This window comes from Drosophila novamexicana, unplaced genomic scaffold (genome assembly GCF_003285875.2).
Source record: "Drosophila novamexicana strain 15010-1031.04,08,12 unplaced genomic scaffold, DnovRS2.1 tig00000008-arrow-pilon, whole genome shotgun sequence".
Classification (NCBI taxonomy): Eukaryota; Metazoa; Arthropoda; class Insecta; order Diptera; family Drosophilidae; genus Drosophila; species Drosophila novamexicana.
Genome location: NW_020824765.1, coordinates 2942022 through 2962088, shown reverse-complemented (window position 1 = coordinate 2962088; position 20067 = coordinate 2942022). Strand labels below are relative to the sequence as shown.

General features: G+C 36.1%; 3 protein-coding genes across 6 annotated transcripts; 2 read left to right on the top strand and 1 right to left on the bottom strand.

Annotated features, from left to right (window-relative positions):
* The first annotated feature begins 414 nt into the window (after positions 1-414).
* On the top strand, positions 415-4334 carry LOC115761726. The gene is made up of 6 exons (XM_030703611.1): positions 415-669; positions 802-967; positions 1926-2242; positions 2298-2483; positions 2538-2669; positions 3215-4334. The coding sequence occupies exons 1-6, from the start codon at positions 487-489 to the stop codon at positions 3245-3247; spliced, it is 1017 nt and encodes a 338-aa protein (XP_030559471.1). The 5' UTR covers positions 415-486; the 3' UTR covers positions 3248-4334.
* A 30-nt stretch (positions 4335-4364) lies between these two features.
* Positions 4365-6011, bottom strand: LOC115761734 (probable protein BRICK1-B). Its single transcript, XM_030703622.1, has 2 exons — positions 5827-6011; positions 4365-4553 (listed from the first exon to the last, which is right to left on the bottom strand). Exons 1-2 carry the CDS (start codon positions 5945-5947, stop codon positions 4444-4446), a joined length of 231 nt encoding a protein of 76 aa, XP_030559482.1. The 5' UTR covers positions 5948-6011; the 3' UTR covers positions 4365-4443.
* Positions 6012-6739: 728 nt separating this feature from the next.
* Positions 6740-19614, top strand: LOC115765264 (glycerol-3-phosphate acyltransferase 3-like). Of its 4 annotated transcripts, XM_030709022.1 has the most exons (7): positions 6740-6954; positions 8442-8651; positions 8813-9055; positions 11281-11517; positions 14075-14308; positions 18774-19030; positions 19251-19614. In XM_030709022.1, exons 1-7 carry the CDS (start codon positions 6820-6822, stop codon positions 19546-19548), a joined length of 1614 nt encoding a protein of 537 aa, XP_030564882.1. In that variant the 5' UTR covers positions 6740-6819; the 3' UTR covers positions 19549-19614. The 4 variants fall into 4 exon arrangements, with proteins under 4 accessions (XP_030564882.1, XP_030564724.1, XP_030564645.1 ...); XM_030708864.1 differs by lacking the exon at positions 11281-11517; XM_030708785.1 differs by lacking the exon at positions 14075-14308 and having other exon boundaries at positions 6742-6954.
* The last annotated feature ends 453 nt before the right edge of the window (positions 19615-20067 follow it).

The following is a 20067-nucleotide window of genomic DNA, read 5'->3' as shown; positions in this document are numbered from 1 at the left end:
ATATGTTATTAAAAAAAAAGCAACGCAACAATTTCTGTACACAAACATACATAAAATGCATTTGGCAATGGCAATTAGACCGTTTGATAATTGGGGATGCAAGTTCAAACGCACCAGTTGAAATAAATATTTTTACATTTTTTTTTTTTAATTCTTCTTTTACTAATAAAAAGAGATTACCTTGAATTTTTTGTTTCGTTTTTATAACGGACGCTATTTTCGTTTTGATTGAGTTTGAACACCGATTGACACCACCTGCCCAGGACTTGCGGTACGCGGCTAATGGGATTTCCTATGTTTCACACAATTCCACAATGTTCGTGTCTTGCCGATGTGCCTAAGAACATCGGAAACATCGAATAATCGATAACAAAACATTGAAGCAGTTTAAAAGAATCGATTTTTTGTATAAACTTAAAACATGTAAACACACTTCTTAAATATAAGTTCATAAAGTGGAAAGTGTTCATATTTATAGATTGCAGAATGAACTGCAATCATTTCATAGAAGTTCCCCTGCGTTCTAGCGGAGGAAAAAAAATGAAGAAACGGAAAGAACTCGACGCTCTTATAGCACATTCCCTCACAAAGAGGGGCTACCACCGCACCGTAAACTCGCAGGATAAGTTACTGTCAGTATCCACCGATGACCCTGATGATTTAGCATGGGTAATAAATTAACCTTGATAAACCCGTTCAACTTATAATCTAATTCATGCATATGCATGGCTCTTATATGTTTTTATGTACAATTCTATGTGCATACATACACATATATCATGTGTCTTCGTTCTGATTTAGATGAGCGCTCCCAATATCCGTCGAAATCATAAGAAACAAATATATATCCGTAAGTGCGGGCCAGTTCTTTTCGGGATAATTATCGTGTTTGTTCTCGCTCTTTTATACTGGGCGTACTTTGATTTACGTAAACAGATTTCCGATTATCAACAAAAGTTTGAAGAAGGTAAATGTTCATTTCTATGCATATACAGTTGGCCCAAGAATAATGCGTATCAAATATGTACTTTAGAAGAAGTACCAGCGTCACATATATATAATAATAACCAATTTATATCCCATTGTATCGTAATTGTTAGTAAATCGCCCCATCTTCAACAAATAAATTCCCATTCTCTCGGTGACCACGCGTCGGCATACTCTTCTGTTGTTTTCCGTCTTTCTGAATAATATAAAATTCAATAATCTCTATATATAAAACTGTTTATCCTAAGCGACTGACTAATTGGTCAACGCACAGCGCAAGCAAAACTGACATTTTTACCGTTGTTACCTTTTGTGGTAAGGGTGGCACGCTTAAGATTTTGGAAATTCCACCAGAATTTGCATGAATCATTTTTTTACCATCACATAGGGTGGAATGAAAATGACAAAGTACGAGACACAAAAATAGATTTTCCATATGTTTCGCAAATATGAATCAGTAGTCCGATGTCCAGAGCAATAGCTTATAATACTGATACTGTTGGGATATTAAAGATATTTTGATATTGCCATAGACCATAGTCTTTTTAGCTCTGTAAAAGTATTATAATTTTCTTATAAAATGCGTAACTCATAGAAGGAGACATCTCCGACTTCATTATCCTCACATATCTGCAAAAGGCAAATGTCTAAACGGGTATATAATCTCCGGGGTTCCAAAGATGGAACTCATTTTTAACTAAAGTTAATTTAATTGCTGTCATTTGACCAGAAGGTAAAAAACTGTTAAACAAAAACATGCAAAATGCACCTTAACGGAAAAAACATCCTCCTCTTAGACGCAAACAGGCTTTGTATAAATAATATACTAAACAAGTTACATTAATTAAACTTAAAGATTAAGTGTGTACGAAACATTTTTTGGCTGACTGTAATGCTAATTTTAGTCAATTTAATATTAATTATAAAAATCTTAATAGTTTCTGCAGTGAGTAAAGTTTTTCCGGATACGCTTCAACATTGGCATGAAACAACAGCATCGTTTATAAAAAATCAATCGTTGGTTGTATACCAATTAAATGACTTAACTCAAAACGTAGAACTTTTGGGAAGTAATTTAAGCAGCCTTCAAGCAACAGTAAATTCACAAAGAATTTACGGTCAGGATGAGAAGATAGTCGCTGACTTTGGAGCTAAATTAGAGGCAGTTGTGGCTGATATAGATGTAATGAAGGAACATTACAAAAGGGTCGTCGAAGTGCAGAAAAGCTTCGAGACTGATATGGATATTATAAAGGAAAGTAAACTATATACTTATACACCTATTATTTTAATGGACTTGACAATTTTAGGCCAATATAAGTCGATTGTCTACCGTTCAAAATTGTTCTTCACCAGCAAATTATACAAAGGATGTTAATTTGATTGTAAAAACATTGGAAAATGATTTAAAAAATGTGGATAACAAAATTATGTATGTTAACAACACTCTCCGGCAGACAATAAAAATTCTACATGAAGAGATAATGGCCCACAAAGTATGTTAATTTCGTTACGCTTCCTGGAATTTAATATAAATTAATCTTTTTCAGATAAAGTTGGAGGACTTATTGGACCGCTTTCAAAACATATCAACCCATGTTACCACATTAAGCAATAATTGGTGGCAATTTAAGCAAAAAAATGTAATTGCGGATAAAGAGTTGAGCAAATTGAATGAAAAGGTAATGTCATCGTTTTTCAAAGGGAGATAAGATCCCCCGCTGTTTTCCCCTAAGTGGTATGTAAGGATTGGCTTATGTAAGGATTGGCTTAGAACATGGTCGTCACCGTGACGGTCATCAACATAACCATGCCGTCTAATCGCTCCAGGTTGTTAGTCCGCAGGGTGTACGAGGTGGGCAGAGCTGGCGAGACGGCTCTTTCTGCTGTTCTTCGTAATATTTGCGCTCCTGGCGCGCGTCGCGCTGGCGGCATTCGGCGCCGGGTCCGCGGAAAGACTCGGTACTTCGACTTATTCGTTAACTTATCCGTTACTCAATTGCAAATACAATATTCTCACAGTGCGGCTAACATCCTATGAAATCTACTCGATCTATGCTACGGTTATGGCAACAGTGATATTTGCTCGCTGTAGGAATCTAGCCTTTGACTTACTAAGAAATAATTTAAATTAATACAATTACCTAAATGTTTTATAATTATTTATTTATTCAATTAAATAAAATTGTAAAAGGAAGAAAATTAATATGATGATCCCATTTTGCAGGAACCTCAACAGCATAATTCGGTTCCACTGTAACAATAGCACCAATATTAACTACGACAGCAAAGACAACGCTGACAGCTGCGGACCAAGCAAACCGACACCAGACGTCCCGGCATTTCCACCAACGGCATCGCCTACGGAATCATTATGTAGGGCATTCACAGCAGCAGCTACGAATACAGTACCTGAATATGCAAAAAGCCAGCCTTCCTTCTTTTGTTACGCGGATGACACCATCCTTACCAAAGCAGGCACATAGAAGTAGGGCGCTACACTTACACACAAGGTTTTGGATCGCTTTTGGTATTGGGCCATTCCATCTGCATCAACGGCGAAAAGTCTCAGCATTGCATGTTAGCGCTCAAGCAAACAAATCGTAACGATTTCTAGCTCAACAACGTGGCCATGCTTAAGGAGAACCATATTCGCTACGGGTATCTATCTGGACAACTTACTTGACTTAAACACAGCGTTGTGTTGGCACCAGCGTATAGATCCATACGGTAACAAATAAAGCCGTATTAAAAATGTAACTGGTCAAAATATATTGTAAATTATGTAAATAATTTGTAGATTTAGCTCTCAGACACAGACTCCAACAATTCTGGCACTATTGTAGTAAAATATTTTCATCCAAACTTTAAACTTTTCCAAAGCCACGATATAGTATATAATTTCGACTTTCCAAATAATGTTTATATTGTTATATAATTTTTAATTTTGTTGGCGTTTACTTTTTAGGTCGTAAGTCTACTATTATAATGTGTTTTTTATTTTTAAACGTTTATTTGTCTGCTAATAAATATTTATAATAAAATAGTTAAAAAAAATGTTTTTCTTTTGCATTTTGTTGATCTAAACTTTAGATGCTATATTATTACTAACTACCGTCCACTTTACAATCTCCTAAACTAGCTTTTCTTCGACAATTTCGTATAAAAATTGACATATAAAGCTCCAAATTGTGGTAAGATATCTAAATTATAACGAATTAAAAAACGTTTTTCATACTGTTTCATTCTGCTTTCAAGCAACACCCTCCTCCTAATGCTTAAGGCTCAGTTTCGGGTTCAAATTGAAAGGATCATTTTAAAAATATAAAACGCGCTTTAGAGAGAAATTAAAGCAAATTACATAATAATATTTGATACTGTATTTATTAATGTATTTTATGAATAAAAAAGCCAAACCTTACTACTAATTTAAATATTAGCATATGGATGAAACATCTATGTTAATGTTTCTCCTTGGGTTACGCAAGCTTCCAAGTAGTCTATACGGCGTTCTAATATCGTAAGTTTTTCATTGAGTACCGCAAGTCTGGATCGACAGGACATATCTGAAAAAAATCGTCTTTTTAGAAAGTCTTTATATATGTTTACAGTCTTACTCTACGTTTTGTTATTACGGTAAATTAATTGAAATAGCTCAATGAAGCGAACTGCTTTTGCACAATAAGTTGATCCACTGCATTCCAATATTCGCATTTAATTTTGGAGCCGATAGCTTAAGTTTTGCTTGAATTTTTCAAAGCACAATTCTTGCCGAGTCTTATGACTTATTATATCGTACTTGGACTAATTTTAAAAATTCGCACAATCAGTCGAGTTTTGCAATTTCTAATTCATGATGTTTGCCTTTTGTATGGATATTTGTTTTTGTAATTTACCATTACAAGTGTGACCAGCCCGTAATTGATTGGTAAAATAGGTTTTGGAATTGAAACGTCTGACGTCATAAAAGATCGCAATTTACGCTGCACGGATGGAGATTAACCGTAACTCAAGGTGATAAGCTGTTAACATTTATTTTACCAATTTGTATATTCTTGTAGAACGTATTACAATTGTTTCATATGTGCAACGTATAAAGAGCCACCTCTCCTACTCCATAAAGTATATATATTTTTGTATAACACCAACAGCCGTATCGAGATAGCACTATCCGTCTGTCTTCTTCTTTTTCTTTGTCTTTAAACTTTTGCACATGTATATCGGAACAGGCCGCGTCGGAGCACTATATCATATCTTGCATGGAAAGCTTTTTTGCTTATCAAGATAGCTTTACCAAACTCGGCATTTAAACTTTGCTGCTAATTTACATATGCGTGAAATCTTTTGTAAGGATCGCACTACTATATTATACATCATATAGGAATAATCGGATGGAAAGTGAGTTTTTGTTTGGCAAAATATTGTATTTTCATTTATGAGCCTAATTATTCTTACATATAAGCAAAATAATTAAGCAAGGATATTTTAACTTGGGCGTGCCTCAGAAATTCATACTTTCTTGTTGTTGTTTTTTTTTTTTTGTTGTAACAAAAGAGAAGTTTGTTTTCAATAAATAAGTCTGCATTTAAATGATTTGATGAGTTGAATAGTTAAGCGACAATATGAGTCTTAAATTGTGTATAACATTTGCATAAAATTAGTTGTCGCCTTGATTTAATAAGTTCTTACATGCATGAACAAACTATTTAAGATGATAATGAGCCATTTGCAATTTGTAAATTAAATACCGGCTGGCCTAAACATGTATCTTTCATTTTGTTTTATTATACTGATCACAACTACAGGTGTTAGGTGATGAAAAATATTATGAGGGCTTACCAAACGAATTCAAAAAGTCCGTGATCCGCTTTATGCTTGCTGTAATAACTTCAATATACTCTCGATTTGCCCAATCCTGGTGAATTTGCTTTTGAACTGTTTCTCTATGAGCTCCGCTCATTTTAAATCTTTCGTGATTTCTTATGTTATGTTTTTTGCTTATACTATTAGAACAAAATAATGTGTGTCCATCTTTATCCAACATTAGAGATGAGTTGAGGCTGCTTAATTTTTGGGACAGTGGAATGGAACAAAAATTGGTGACTTCAATATTCTACCATGCCTACGTTTAATCTGATGTCAAAACTTGTTGCTTTAAACTTATCTAAAAAAAATTACTTTCCTGGGTAAATATCGATCTCATTGGCACGGATTTCAAGCGTTCGCATTAAACAATTAATAGCTAATTGCGTCTACTCCCACATACAAAATCAATGGGCATTCTAAATTCCAATGTCAATATGGTGTAACAATATATTTTAATTGTATATAGTTGCTGCTTTTACTGTGAATATGTTAATTTGCAGGGGAATCTACTCTGTTCCTTCATGGCCTTAAGGTAGCAAGAGATGGTGCAGAAAGTTATCAGATAAAATAAATTAATAGAGAACTAAATGTTTTAACCATATGCATCTCTGCTGGCCCTGCACAAATAGATCAAAATGTTCCACCCCATAAATCGGTCAAATCTCATCTGATTTTCACGAGGTTTGGCACTTTGTTCATGGTTTGGTATATCAAAATTCATGTGAAAATGGTACCCTCATAAATTATAATGGTTATCTACGGTACTAAACGTACTCCAAAAATTAACAGCAGTGCTAATTTATAAACTTACAATAGTCGTAACTAGTACTATTTAAATACTCAAGGGTGTAACTGCTAAGTAGTTATCGGTCATCTCTATTGTTCACCTAAGTTGTCAAAAGACCTGAGATTTGTTAATTCTACCTTCGATATTAAAATAAAATAAACTATAGAAATTGAAATAGAATGTTATACGGAATCGTAAATATTTGTTGGATTCCGTTAACGGGATTTATTTCATTCTTGATTATTTTATCAGCAATCAACAAATCTGTTGGTGTTCGGAAGGCGTACGTTTCCCTTCTCTTAAGGATATTTGAGGTAAATTAAGTGAATTATTACGTTATGTTTTCATATGAATATTTCTAATATATATGTAGGTAAATATTTCTATATCAAATTGTGACACCTTATTAATTTGTTTCATTGTTATCTTTTAATTTAAGAAGTTCATAAATATAGCTCGTCCGATAATATCGCCATTATCAAATAATATTGGATTTAAAAACAAGTATATATATAAATGCAACTGCGTTTAGCATATGGAATTCATTTGTAAGCTCATTTAATGCACCAATCATACCATGTATTTGGCATCAACTTAATTTCGTAAATTAACTCAGTATACATATGTATGTATGTATGTCATGGCCGTGCTGACCAAGACGGTGAAATTGTGAATTCAATAGTGATGTGGGGAACTCATTCACGCGCCGATCTCATATCAGTATACGCCGGTCAGTCTTTGTCAGTATGCAACTTTCAACGCGTGTATGTGTGTTTTTGTAAGTGTATAAAACTATTCCAATCAGAGATGGGAACATATCGGATTTCTCCAATAAGCTTTCAACCTCAGTGTAAACTGGGCAGCAAATTCTGTACGAGATTTTATATGTATGTGTTCTATACAGTAAACCCATCGGAAATGTATGTAACAGGCAGCAGGAAGCATCTCCGATAAAGAATACATATATATTTTTGATCAGCATCTGTAGCCGAGTCGATCTAGCCATGTGTTTCTGTCTGCCTGTCAAGGATTTGTCTGCCCGTCCGTATGTATGAACGCAAGGATCACAGAATCTTTAAGAGCGAGAGACTTGAAATTTGGGTCCTCCCTGTCCGCGCAGTATGACTTTGTTTCCGATAATTGATATCGCAATCTTAATTTTTGATAAAAATTTGTTAGGTCTTAACAGCTAGTCACCAAGAGAAGCTACATGTCACAATTTTACGTAGCTACTTGAATATATATATATAAATGAATGATTTGTAAAGGCCTTGCAGCCAAATTTTAAATTACATAAACCCATACCATTGCGATTGTTAAGTTGATTTTATAGTGTATTGTATAATTACATAATTACAAACATATATCAACACACTATATATTGAATGCCATAGCATATAAGATAAGTACTTAGTTAATATTGCAGACACGCAGCTTGTTGATAACAACGACATTGGTCAAGATAAAACTGTCCCCTTCTAGTAGACATAAACAATTTACCATACAAATTACGGCCATGTCAGTGTTCCCTTCGGAGCACAATCCCACGTATAATTACTGACGCAGCTCAAACTTCCTCAAGCTCTCTCAAATCGAAGTTTGCTAAGCGCCCGCAACAGTATCAAACTATTTATTGTAATCGGAATATAAATATAAAAATATTAATTCCCTTGCTTCAGTGCCTTAGATTCACAGTTTTGGTTCTGTGTTCAAAAGTTTTACACTGAGAAAAAGCATTGCGCAACTTTATCGTTTTTTACTTTTTTTACTTTTTAATTTACTACACATTTTGTATTTTTAGTATGGCCGTGTCAGCATAGAGTCGGCTTCAAATGAAAATTCGAGGATCCCCGAAAAAAAGAAAGATACCGATGAAAATCTTCGTTTGGAACCAATAAAGGGCGAGGACTCAAACGAAGTATCCAGTGGAGCAGGGCTTATAACCCGAGATGCGGTTCTACTGCCTCAAGCTCAGGAAATTACTAATGATAAGCCTAATTTGACTGAAAAGGTAATTAATCCATAAACAGAGTATTACTAAGTCAGTTCAACCAGACTGAAATTTTTTTACTTGATAAAATATAAAATTGTTAAAATAAATATGTTTAAAATGATAAAATGACATATCAAAATCTAGTAACCACTTATTTAATATTTCTTATTTAATTATAGGAGGAAATAAATTTCGATTTGGAAAATTGTTTAGATTACGTGAAGTCTGGCGTAGAAGCTATTATCGAAGACGATGTTACCTCACGTTTTCAGGCTGAAGAGCTTAAAAGCTGGAACATGCTGACGCGAACTAACCGACGTTATGAATTTATATCCTGGAAAATAACGCTTATATGGATGGTTGGATTTGCAATTCGATATTTTATATTAATGCCACTTCGCGTCTTAGTGTGCTTTATTGGTGTACGTATATTTATAACCTTAGCAATTTTAATGCATAAATTAAGATTAATGGCATATCTTTTGCTGCTAAATAAGTTTGTGGTTTAAATATTCAACGTAATGATCTTTGATGTGACAAAACATTACTTGCTCTGATTACAATTGGTTTGAAATTTGGTATTCGTACCTTATTTTTACCAATTTTAAATTCATTTTATTTGTAAGTAGTAATGACGGCAAACTGAATGATAAGTACGAAGTTACGGAATAAGACAATTTAAAAGTGTGATAGGTACGAAGTTACGGAATAAGACAGTTAACGGTGATATCCATAGTTGAATTAAATTAATTTCACAAGCTAGATTCCTTTTTATAGGTGTTTCGGTCCTCTTCCAACTTCTGTAAAGCTGCAGAATACCGCTGCGCAAATTCCTTCGGTAATAATTTTGCGTGATGCACTTCTTCAGCTAAGCTCTGCTAGTACGCTCGTAGTACAATCCCAAATTATCGATAACTCGTTTTCAAACAATGGATAAAAATTGTTTACGCAATCTGGTTTTTAAGCATTTCCTTTGGCTCTAAGAGCTAGATTCAAATTTGATTATCAGCTCTTTGTATAGTATAATTTTAATGCTTAATTCGTTTTGCAAATAAGCGAATGTTTTGTGGTACAGAGATCTTCGCAATCTACTGCAGAAAATTTTTTAGACCCCAAAGTTATCCTAAATCTGTGTGGTCAATTTAGTCGTATTTAGCGTCAAACATATCAATTTTGTATACATGTGCACACACACATACTTATATAAGTGTATACTTTTTCGTATTCTATAAATATAATTATAATCACGATTATATTGTTTGTTGTGTGGTGTGCATATGCTGATATTCAGTAAAAATTCATATATAGATTTTGATAAATATAAAGGCATGTTTTTAATTTGCTTTCGTTTTTTTTCTTCAAAAACCGCGACTCTTAAACCTATATTTTAAAGAAAAAGTTTTTAATATTATATTAATTATGTCTTGTTGTGAATTTGTGCGCTTGCTCTAATAGCTCTGTGCGAAAACTGCTTCATTGATTTTAATTATCTGCGCCTCGCTTCTCTTGTGCACGAGCTTTCATGCGCAAACGTTCATTTGTAAATTGATTTTACTTTCGCGCACTGGTCGCTTTTTCGACCTGTGCTCTCGTTATTTCTGCCTTCAGCCTCTTGTTTGTCTAACAAGATTTGTATATTTATTACTCAAGTACGCCCCACTCACTCAATTACTCAACTCAAGCTTCCATTTTTATTCCCTTCAGAGGACATAATAAATTTGTCTAGAAATGTTTAACGTATAGAGGGAGACATCTCCGACCCCATAAGGTATCCATGTTCTTGATCAGTATCAAAAGCCGTGTCGATATAGCCGTGTCCGTCTGTCTGTTCTATGCGAACTAGTCTCTCAGTTTTAAAGCTATCGTCATGAAATATTTCATACTCCCTCTTTCTGTTGCACCCAGTACAAATGTCGAAAGCGGCTGGATCGGACCACTATATAACAAAGCTGTCATACGAACGATTGGTCGAATATCAATTTCTTGGTGATCCAGAAGGAAACATAACGATATGTGTATACATATCTTCCTGGACTTTACAAAGCATACTTGTTATGAAAGTATTAATTATTGTTATGTCGTATCAAGTATGTTCTACCGTTTGCACGCCCGTGTCAGTTTGTCTCATACGCTCCTATAACGATTAAACTACATATATACTCAGTGCATTCAAACCTTAGGAAATACATATTTTTATACTTATTCTGATTTAAAACTATCAACTATTACGAATCGGTTGGCCATGGTCATTTGTCTATATGAATAGGTCAATTTTGGACCGAGTTAAGGATTTAAAAATAAATTTTATTTACAAATTTGCATCCCTCGTTCCAACTAAGACTATCAAAACAAAACACTTCTGCACTTTTAAAGCAATATCCTTGGATTGTTGATATTTAAATTTCAAACAGTTGAAACCAGACGGGTAATACATACTTATATATAAACAAAAACCTAAGTCGTGGCAAAAAAGTTTTTAAACGTGAATTTGTTGTCATTTGCATACATATAATCGAGAAAATATCCATACATATATGTTAATATATTTAGCATCTCATAGAGAGGCTCTCAAGTACACTTTATAAGTGCATACAATTCAGTGTTCTGACTATCATTTCTCTTATTAATATCTTACTTTGGTTCTTAGGTTTTATTTGCAGTTGTTACAAACACAGTTGTGGCTTTAATACCCTATCGATTTTTGCGGCACCCCTTAGCGGACCTATCTTTCAAAATTACATTTCGCCTCATATCAAGTTCTTTGTCATCACTCATAGTATTTCACAATAAGCAATATAAACCCAAAACTTCTGGGTTTTGTGTAGCAAATCACACCTCCCCTTTGGACGTGGCAATACTATCAACAGACTGTACATTTTCCTTGGTGAGAAAGAAGATTTTATACTACAAAAAAGAAACGTGTACATATAAAATTTAATTTGTTATTTAATTTTATTGAAAACTACAGTAAAATCGCGTTTTTAATTTTATTGTTTATTTGCTTAGGCTCATTCAATAATTGCAGTTTTCGTAAACATTTTCCATTTAACAAAATTAAATATAATCATTTTATTGAAGCTAAACACTTACGTCATAGCGAAAAAATCAATAATTATTATTTGAAGCAACGTAATTGTCAATATGCAATAAATCCAGTATGATTACGGATTTTATTAAATTTTATATGTATACGAAAGTATGTGTGTTATACTTGTGGCTTTTGTGATCGTCTTTGCGTTACTGAATTTAACAAATTTTCACTTTGTATATTTCGTAATTAAACTGTAATTGTCCTTAATGAGAAAAGATAATAAGCAGGTAAGACATTTTTTATTTTTACTTTTTTTAATAGTTATTTTATACTCTTACCAGCAGATATTATTTAGCGTTACCCGTTCGAGTGAATTTGTTTGTGTAACAAAAAGTTATAAAATGCTGAAAGTGTCGCAATTCTATGCACTTTGTATTCCTCAGCACAGCCCAATATTATTTTTTAAACAGTATTAATAAAAACACATTAATAAACTGTATGTCATATAAATATAATTTGGCGTTTGTTAACATGAAGTTATTGCTCGCGTGCTTGACCTTCCGCAATATCTCATCAGTAAAATATTTGGCTTATGAATTGCAAACAATGCGTGCGTTGCAGCCACATTTGGAAAGGTGACAATTGGGCTATTGCTGATTTTTGGGTTTCTTTTTCTACTATCTCCAAGTCAATGTCAACTCGCTTCTCCTTTGGCCACAGCTGTTGGGCTTGTTCCCAAAAAGCAGGTGTGCTGTTCCTTCTTGGATTTCTGAAACTTCATTGACAACAGCTGTGGATAACGTGGTGGTGTTTAGATGAATCTCGTGCAGCACAATTTGCGTGTCACTCCATAAAAAAAAGGTATTGGGTATCTGCGTACAAAGAATCTATCTATTTTATAGTAGAGCTTTGAGGGCAGATGTGATCCACACAGTTCTAATAAAAGCAATGACAATTTCCTGGTTGGTTCGATTTGAGACATGCATGTTATAAAGCTTTGCAGTATTCCAATAGAGAGAACAAGGAATGTACAATCAACGTGAAATCTTTGAGTGACCGACGAAAAACCGATAATCGATAACTTGCCCAGTTTCAAAGTAATCGATAAAAATCGACATCGAAATCCTGTTTTTTGAGCAAATCTTGTAAGTTTTAAGAGCTAGAGTCACCAGACTTGATAAGTACCTTCTAAAATAGTATATCAAGTATATCAAGTAGCCTTAATATTATTGCCATTGCCAGACCCCTGCCTACACCCCATTGCTATAAATCAATTAGGTAAACCAATTTGAACTATCTACCAATTTAAGCCACAACTTTAATGCAATTGTCCTTTTAGAATATACGAATATTCTATAGCACAATAAGATCTACTCTTAAAAATTTCATCAAGATCGGTTAAGAAACAGAAAAGTTATTATGTTTTGGCTGGCCTCGTATTTGCGGCAGCTTCCGCAAACTGCAAGAATTTCTGTATGCATGTACACACACACGCTAATGCGCGTCTTTATTGAACTCTACCAACAGCGTCGCAATTGCAATTGCGATTGTATTTTTTTTTTGCTCTGTGTGTGTGTGCCGCTATTTTAAAACTTTTCGTCGAGTGTTAATTGTCGGTATGGCTGTCAAGTAGAGGCGTGTATGGTCGTCAGGCTAGAATCCTATTTTTTTTTTTTTTTTAATGAACTATTAAAATAATTGCGGCCGTAGCGCGAGCTGCATTTGATGTTGATAGAAGAGGGTTTAGGATATCCCCTAGACGGGAAGTCCCGACTAGAGCCTCTAAATTGTTTATTTTTAGTGCTGCAGATTTGCAATACTTCGAAGACAATAGTCTGGGTGTAGTAGCCTTTGTTGAGAGGCATTGTAAACTTGCAACTCTACAACTCTCTTAACAGAAGCGTAGAAGCACAGTATACAGAAACGACTGAATTTTGAAAATAATTTTACTAAAACCGCATTTGTTTACTATTACATTTGATTCCTTTACCTTCAAGAATTGCCTCAAATTTGTATAACCATTCCTTTTTTTTTTATATTAAAATATATTTTAATATTATTTATAAAGCAGGCAGAAGGTAGCACGTCCGACCCCATAAAGTATACATATTCTCTATCACGATGAATAGGCGAGTTAATCTAGCCATGTCTGCGTGTCCGCCCGTCCGCCTATACGTATGTAAGAACTCGTTTGTCTCAAAACCTACAAGAGATATATATTGTTATTAAATATATATGTATATATATATATATGTATATAAATTATTCAGGAAATGACTAATAATTGACTATGGAACCAAATAATTTAAGTTAAATAAAATAATATAATTATAAGACTAATTAATCAGCTGAGACAATTTCAACACAATATCAATTTCTTCAACACGCCTTTTGTTTTATGCAATCTCAGGTAGTGTGGTTAACAGCATGTACAGCTGCTGTGGGAAATCTAAAGGATGGCAATGAAAAACGGGAAATTGTGAATAAGGTTCTTGGGCACTGTTTTGGCGTCTTGTCCAGCGCTATTTCTGCAGTTATAACTTACCATAATGAGGATAATCGACCGTCATCAGGTATTTGTGTGGCAAATCATACAAGCCCTATAGATGTACTAGTACTGATGTGTGATACGACCTATTCTCTGGTAAGACAATTTAAGAATTTAGAGGAATATGCACAAAATATCTGACTAAACTCCTGGTTTCATACTTAATAATATATTATATGTGAGGACACTTTAATGCATCATTAACATGGACAATAATGATGGGAATTAAAGGTTTGATAAATTAATGATATAATGAAATTTATACCGTATATTACCTCTGATTAACTTAATGTATATTTCATACTATCGGAAAACAAGTGTATAAACTCGTAAACATTTTATAAAACAGGTCGAAAGGTCTGTTCAAGTTTGTGTAATGGGTAGCCTGTAGCTTTTCCGATAGGTATATATATTCGTGATAAGTAAAAATAGCTTACCCATATCCGTTTAGTATGTCTGTCCGTATCTATGTACGCCGTATCCGTATCCGTATACGCCCATCCGTTCTTCAATGGCACTCAGAATCAAGTTAACATTTAAATCATCGATAACTCGTCTTGATTTTTCACTTTAATTAGCATATCTTGTTTTAGGGATCTGGTTTTAATAGTTAAAGATGTATATTAGGAATATGTTTTTGCTACTAAAGATTGCATGTAAAAAGTTGTAGTCAGTAGTATCAGAGTGGGGAGTTTTTGAGGTTATAACCAACATTAGGACCCGTCAAGACCTCTTTAAAAGAGGTCATTGATGACTTTTTTCTACCATATTTAGTTGATCGTTCTAGAACCGAGGTAGCCATGAGTTTTACCTTTAATTCTGCCGAAAAACACTCACTCTGGCAGGAAAGAGGATCTTATACCAAACTAATATATGTTATTTTGATTTGTGTACATAGTTTAGAAAATATTATTTGGATCAACAGTTGTTGCGAACTTTGGCCAACCTATTGTGTCAATCGTCAAAATATAGTTCTTCGAAGATCTGGTTCCCGTAGTTACTACCTGGCAGTCGCCGGTTAAACCACTGGTTGAAAAAACAAAGAACCACTTCTATTGTAGCAGAATAACTCTGGTCCAAAGAAGAAATATAACGAATACAACTAAAATACGAAATGTGTCTACAATGTACTAGGCAGATTATATAGAGGATACCCTCTTCTACAAACACCAAATGCTCGCGCTTGGCTTTATGAAGTTACCGTCATGCCGTTTGGTCTGACAAATACCCCGGCTACCTTTTATCGGTTGATGGACAGCCTCTTCGCTGGTGTCCCATGGAAGTCTGTGCTGGTCTATCTGGAGGTTTCCGATCGTCTGAAATAAGCCGGCCTGAAGCTGAGTCCATGCAAGTGTAATTTTTCCGCACCGAAGTTAATTATCTGACGATAGCTCGGCCGTTGTATGAGTTTACCTATGGTCCCCTGCCGCCCAAGAAGCTTTCGACTCTCAAAAAAAAAGTTGACGGAGTCGCTCGGTATCACCTTCCCAGATCCCCATGGCGCTGAAGCCTTTTTCAGAGCCAGGGAGGGCAAGAACGCGTATTGGAATATTACTCCAAGACTTTTAGTTCCGCGGGACGAAACAGGAGAGTACTCATAGTACTGGTAACCAAGCATAATCATTACTACCTAGTTGGCCGAAGATTTTTCGTCGTCCCTGTGGTAAGTGCCGCATATGCGAAAAAGCCGAGCTGAGCGACAATCAAGGTGTCCTATTCCTGCAACTAAGCCAAGCGGCAAAACGAAGATCCGACTCTGAAGATGGGTTTGTCTAGGCTGAACAAAGAAAAACGGCTTTCCAAAATGTGCCATCTTGGGTGAGACGGCATATGCTTAGTACCCTGTACTTAGACCAAGGCGTGCTGATGACCATGAATACGGAAGTCGACGCAGAGGCCATAGAGCCTCGCTGCCTTCAGCTAATGCTTCTACTGGAGGACACTTTGGTGTCAGTAAAATGTTGGCCAAACTGAAAAAGTGCTACTTTTGGATTGGGCAGAGTGCGGATGAGCAATCTGGTGCGCTCGGTGCCCGAAGTGTAAAGCCAGGAAAGGACTCTCTCAGTGCACGGTCGGTCGGCTGTAGCCCAGTTCCATAGACGCTCCCCTCGAGCGTATTCCGATCGACATTCTGATCCCACTACCACCCTTGGCAATTGGTATATCGCAGTTGTCTTCTACTATCCCAAATGGGAGGAGTACGTCGCTTCCTGAAACACCACTCGGATCAAGGCTGAAACATCGAGTCGAAAATATTCCAGTGTTGCCTTCGAATCCTCGACGTGAAGAAAACGCGCACAACGCCATTCCAACCGGTCGGGATGGTTGGACGTTTTAATCGGATACTTCTGGACCAATCAAAGAGACTTGGACCAGTTGCTCCCACTTGCGATATGGGCATTCCGCTCTGCCTTCCCGAAGCTATTTGGATTTTGCGCGTACAACTGATCTTGAGTCGACATCTTCGTCTGACCTCGGAACTAATGTTCGGTCGCCCGACGCAGAATCTATCCTGCTCACGTCCGCTAACATTTACAAGCGGCCGCAGAAATAAATAAGGTGCAGTACGGTCTGCGTTCCCTGTGACTTCACTTGGTTGTACTCATCGACGCGCAGAGTCGGTTAATGCCCGAAATTACAGTCAGATTGGATTGGATCGACGACCGTAGCACGCTGCCACTCTGACTTCGTTTATGAGGTACGCATCCCTGGAAAGCACACGACGATAACGGTTCACGTCAACCGCTTTGCCCCTTACCAAGGACTAACCACGAATGTACTCGGCGAGAAGGCTCAAATCACAGAGGGGCAGTGTTATGAAAAGAGCGCAACCAACATTATTCCTTTCTACAGGTCCTGCCTTGTCGTTAACTCAACAGTTCAACAAATATCTCGATTACTTTATCGAAATATCGGCACCCTCACCCCTAAGTTAATAACTGGACCATCCCTTATTCCTTCTCGTTTTGGCTACGACCCGGCGTAGCCACGTGCTTCGTAAAAATTATATTGCAAAAGATGTAATAAAGCTTAACTTAAAACCTTTATAACCTACCCGGTATTTATGTGCTGGTTGCCGTTGCTGTCCCCCGCATATAATAAGTTCCGTTTGGATACCCGTGGCGACGTTAATTCATTTTGGCAAAATTTCTCTACAATATATACTATTCAAAAAGCTACATATAAAACCTACATGATTTGCTCAAAAATCAGAATTTCGATATCGATTTCTATCGATTGCTTGATGGATTGTTCATATACACCATATATTATAGTTATTGTATCAATATATGCATAAACTTAATCAGTTGTTTCAATAGCAATGTCATAAGCAGATTATGTTAGGATTATGCTATGATTTCTCAATGTAAGGAGTGTAATGCTTACTTGTTCCTGTTCCCCAAACGACGACATAAGCAGTTAATAATAGATTAAGCCGCCAGGCGGGTAAACAAGAAGAAATTCTGGTCAACGGGAAACGCATCACTAACAAACCGATAATTCGCTCGCCCATTCTCCCTTGTGTCCCACCGGCTATCCGGCTGGATAAAACATATTAATTCAATAATCTCTTGCTCTCACTTAGCCCTAAACTCTACACGTCCCCTTCAGCTAACCATTAACTCTGAAACAATGGCAATCGCATTTAAATCGTGTACATCAAGATAAAAAGGACTCTCCTAACGACACACAGGCAGACTACCTAGCATAATCACTGTCTGGCAAGCCAGCACTTTCTTTTTACCCACCACCTGATCATTCTCTCACACTCCCGATTACTCATTCAAAGCGCATTCGCGTCAAGACCAAGGATAACTGTAGTAGCACCTCATCCAAATACGCAATGTTGCATTACATGCTCACTTCGAACACCCAGGAAAATCTGCCACTAAGGTTCACCGACACACCCCAGTCAGTTGAACTCACAAAAGTATATTTAAAACTGACATCATTCATAATAACAGCGGCGGTGGACCTGATTTCAGGGCAGCAGGGCAACGACGCTGCTCTTTGCACACATCATTGCATAGGACTTTTGACAATTCATCTGAAGATGAATCTCCAGCTGAATCTCCATCACACATACCTCCAGACCCACCTCGCTGAACTGTCCTCTACAATCATCTTCGACTAGGCCACCGGTCGCCTAGTACGAATTATCGCACCATACTCCCGTAGAGGTTTTACCTTATGCCGTGGGTAGGAACAACCTTCATCGCGGTCTTACCAGATTTACTTGCTTACATTTTACTTGTTTACATTTTAAAAAATCTTAATCAGCTGACCTCGGTTGCACGTTAATTGCAGAATCCCGTATACATGTAATACAATATATTGTTTTATATCGTGAATCAAGATTTAAAAACTATTCCAGCTTTTGAATACTAACAAAAAAAGGTGGTTAGACATTTTTTTACCCAAAAGCAGAACTGGATGCAAAACTTTTAGTTAACATTTAAATCAACTTCTATTTATATATTTCGTTTAAATTTTATAAATGTTTTGTGTTATGTTTACATAACTAAATAAAATAAATAAATAAAATATGTTTTACTTTTAGATTGGTCAAAGGCATGGTGGTTTCCTAGGCGTACTACAAAGAGCACTGGCAAGGGCATCTCCTCATATTTGGTTTGAAAGAGGAGAAGCCAAAGATCGACATACTGTTGCAGAAAGATTAAGACAACATGTATCAGATCCGAATAATCCACCTATTCTTATATTTCCGGAAGGCACTTGCATAAACAATACTTCTGTTATGCAATTTAAAAAGGGAAGTTTTGAAGTTGGCGGAGTTATATATCCCGTTGCCATAAAGTAAGTGATTGCATATTTGATTTTAAATTTACATATTAGATTTAAAATGTAGAAAAAATCAAAGATATATTAAGGTAATAAGGTAATTGTTTTTGCTAAACGTGGCTAGCGGGTCTTCTATAGAAAGTCACTCCATCCAGTACAATTTCATAACTTTTACTATTAAATTATATATTATAATATCAATAACCACAAAGGTGAATGTGTTCGTTTATTTCAGATATGATCCTAGATTTGGTGATGCGTTTTGGAACAGCTCTAAATACTCAATGATGCAATATCTTTATATGATGATGACTTCATGGGCTATTGTTTGCGATGTTTGGTATCTCCCGCCTATGTATCGGCAGGATGGAGAATCGGCGATAGATTTTGCTAATCGTGTTAAGGGTGTTATAGCAAAACAAGGAGGATTGGTGGATTTAGTATGGGATGGACAGCTCAAACGAATGAAGCCGAAAAAGGAATGGAAAGAAATTCAACAAGTTGAATTTGCAAATCGTTTAAAATCGGATTGACTTTAAGTTAATACTTAATAATTTGTAATTTTCAACATGATTTACAAAATGTATAAATATATGACAAAAAAACAAAAAACATGACAACTGCGATATACCGATTGCCAAGGGTGGTAATGGGCAGGGGCCCATAATGTCGATCGCAATATGCTCAAGAGGAGCGCCAATGGAACTGGGCTGCAGCCGACCGACCGAGCGCCGAGAGGGTCCTTGCCGTCCGCACTTTGCCTAATCCGATAGTAGCGCTTCTTCAGTTTGGCCAAAGTTTTACTGACACCTAAGTGGCCTCCAACATTTTGCACGCCTCAAAGGGTTTCCTCCTGAAGGCAGCAAGTAACTATGGGCCCTGCGTCGCCGTCCTGGCACTTTTGGAAGACCGCTCTCCTTTGCCGTTTGACATAGTCGATTGACTGAATTTTTCGCATATGCGTCACACGCCACAGAGCCGTCGAGAAAGGCTGTCTGCGTTTCCGTGGTGTCTGTCGCTGCGATGTTAGATATCTTTAATGGCAAACCAAA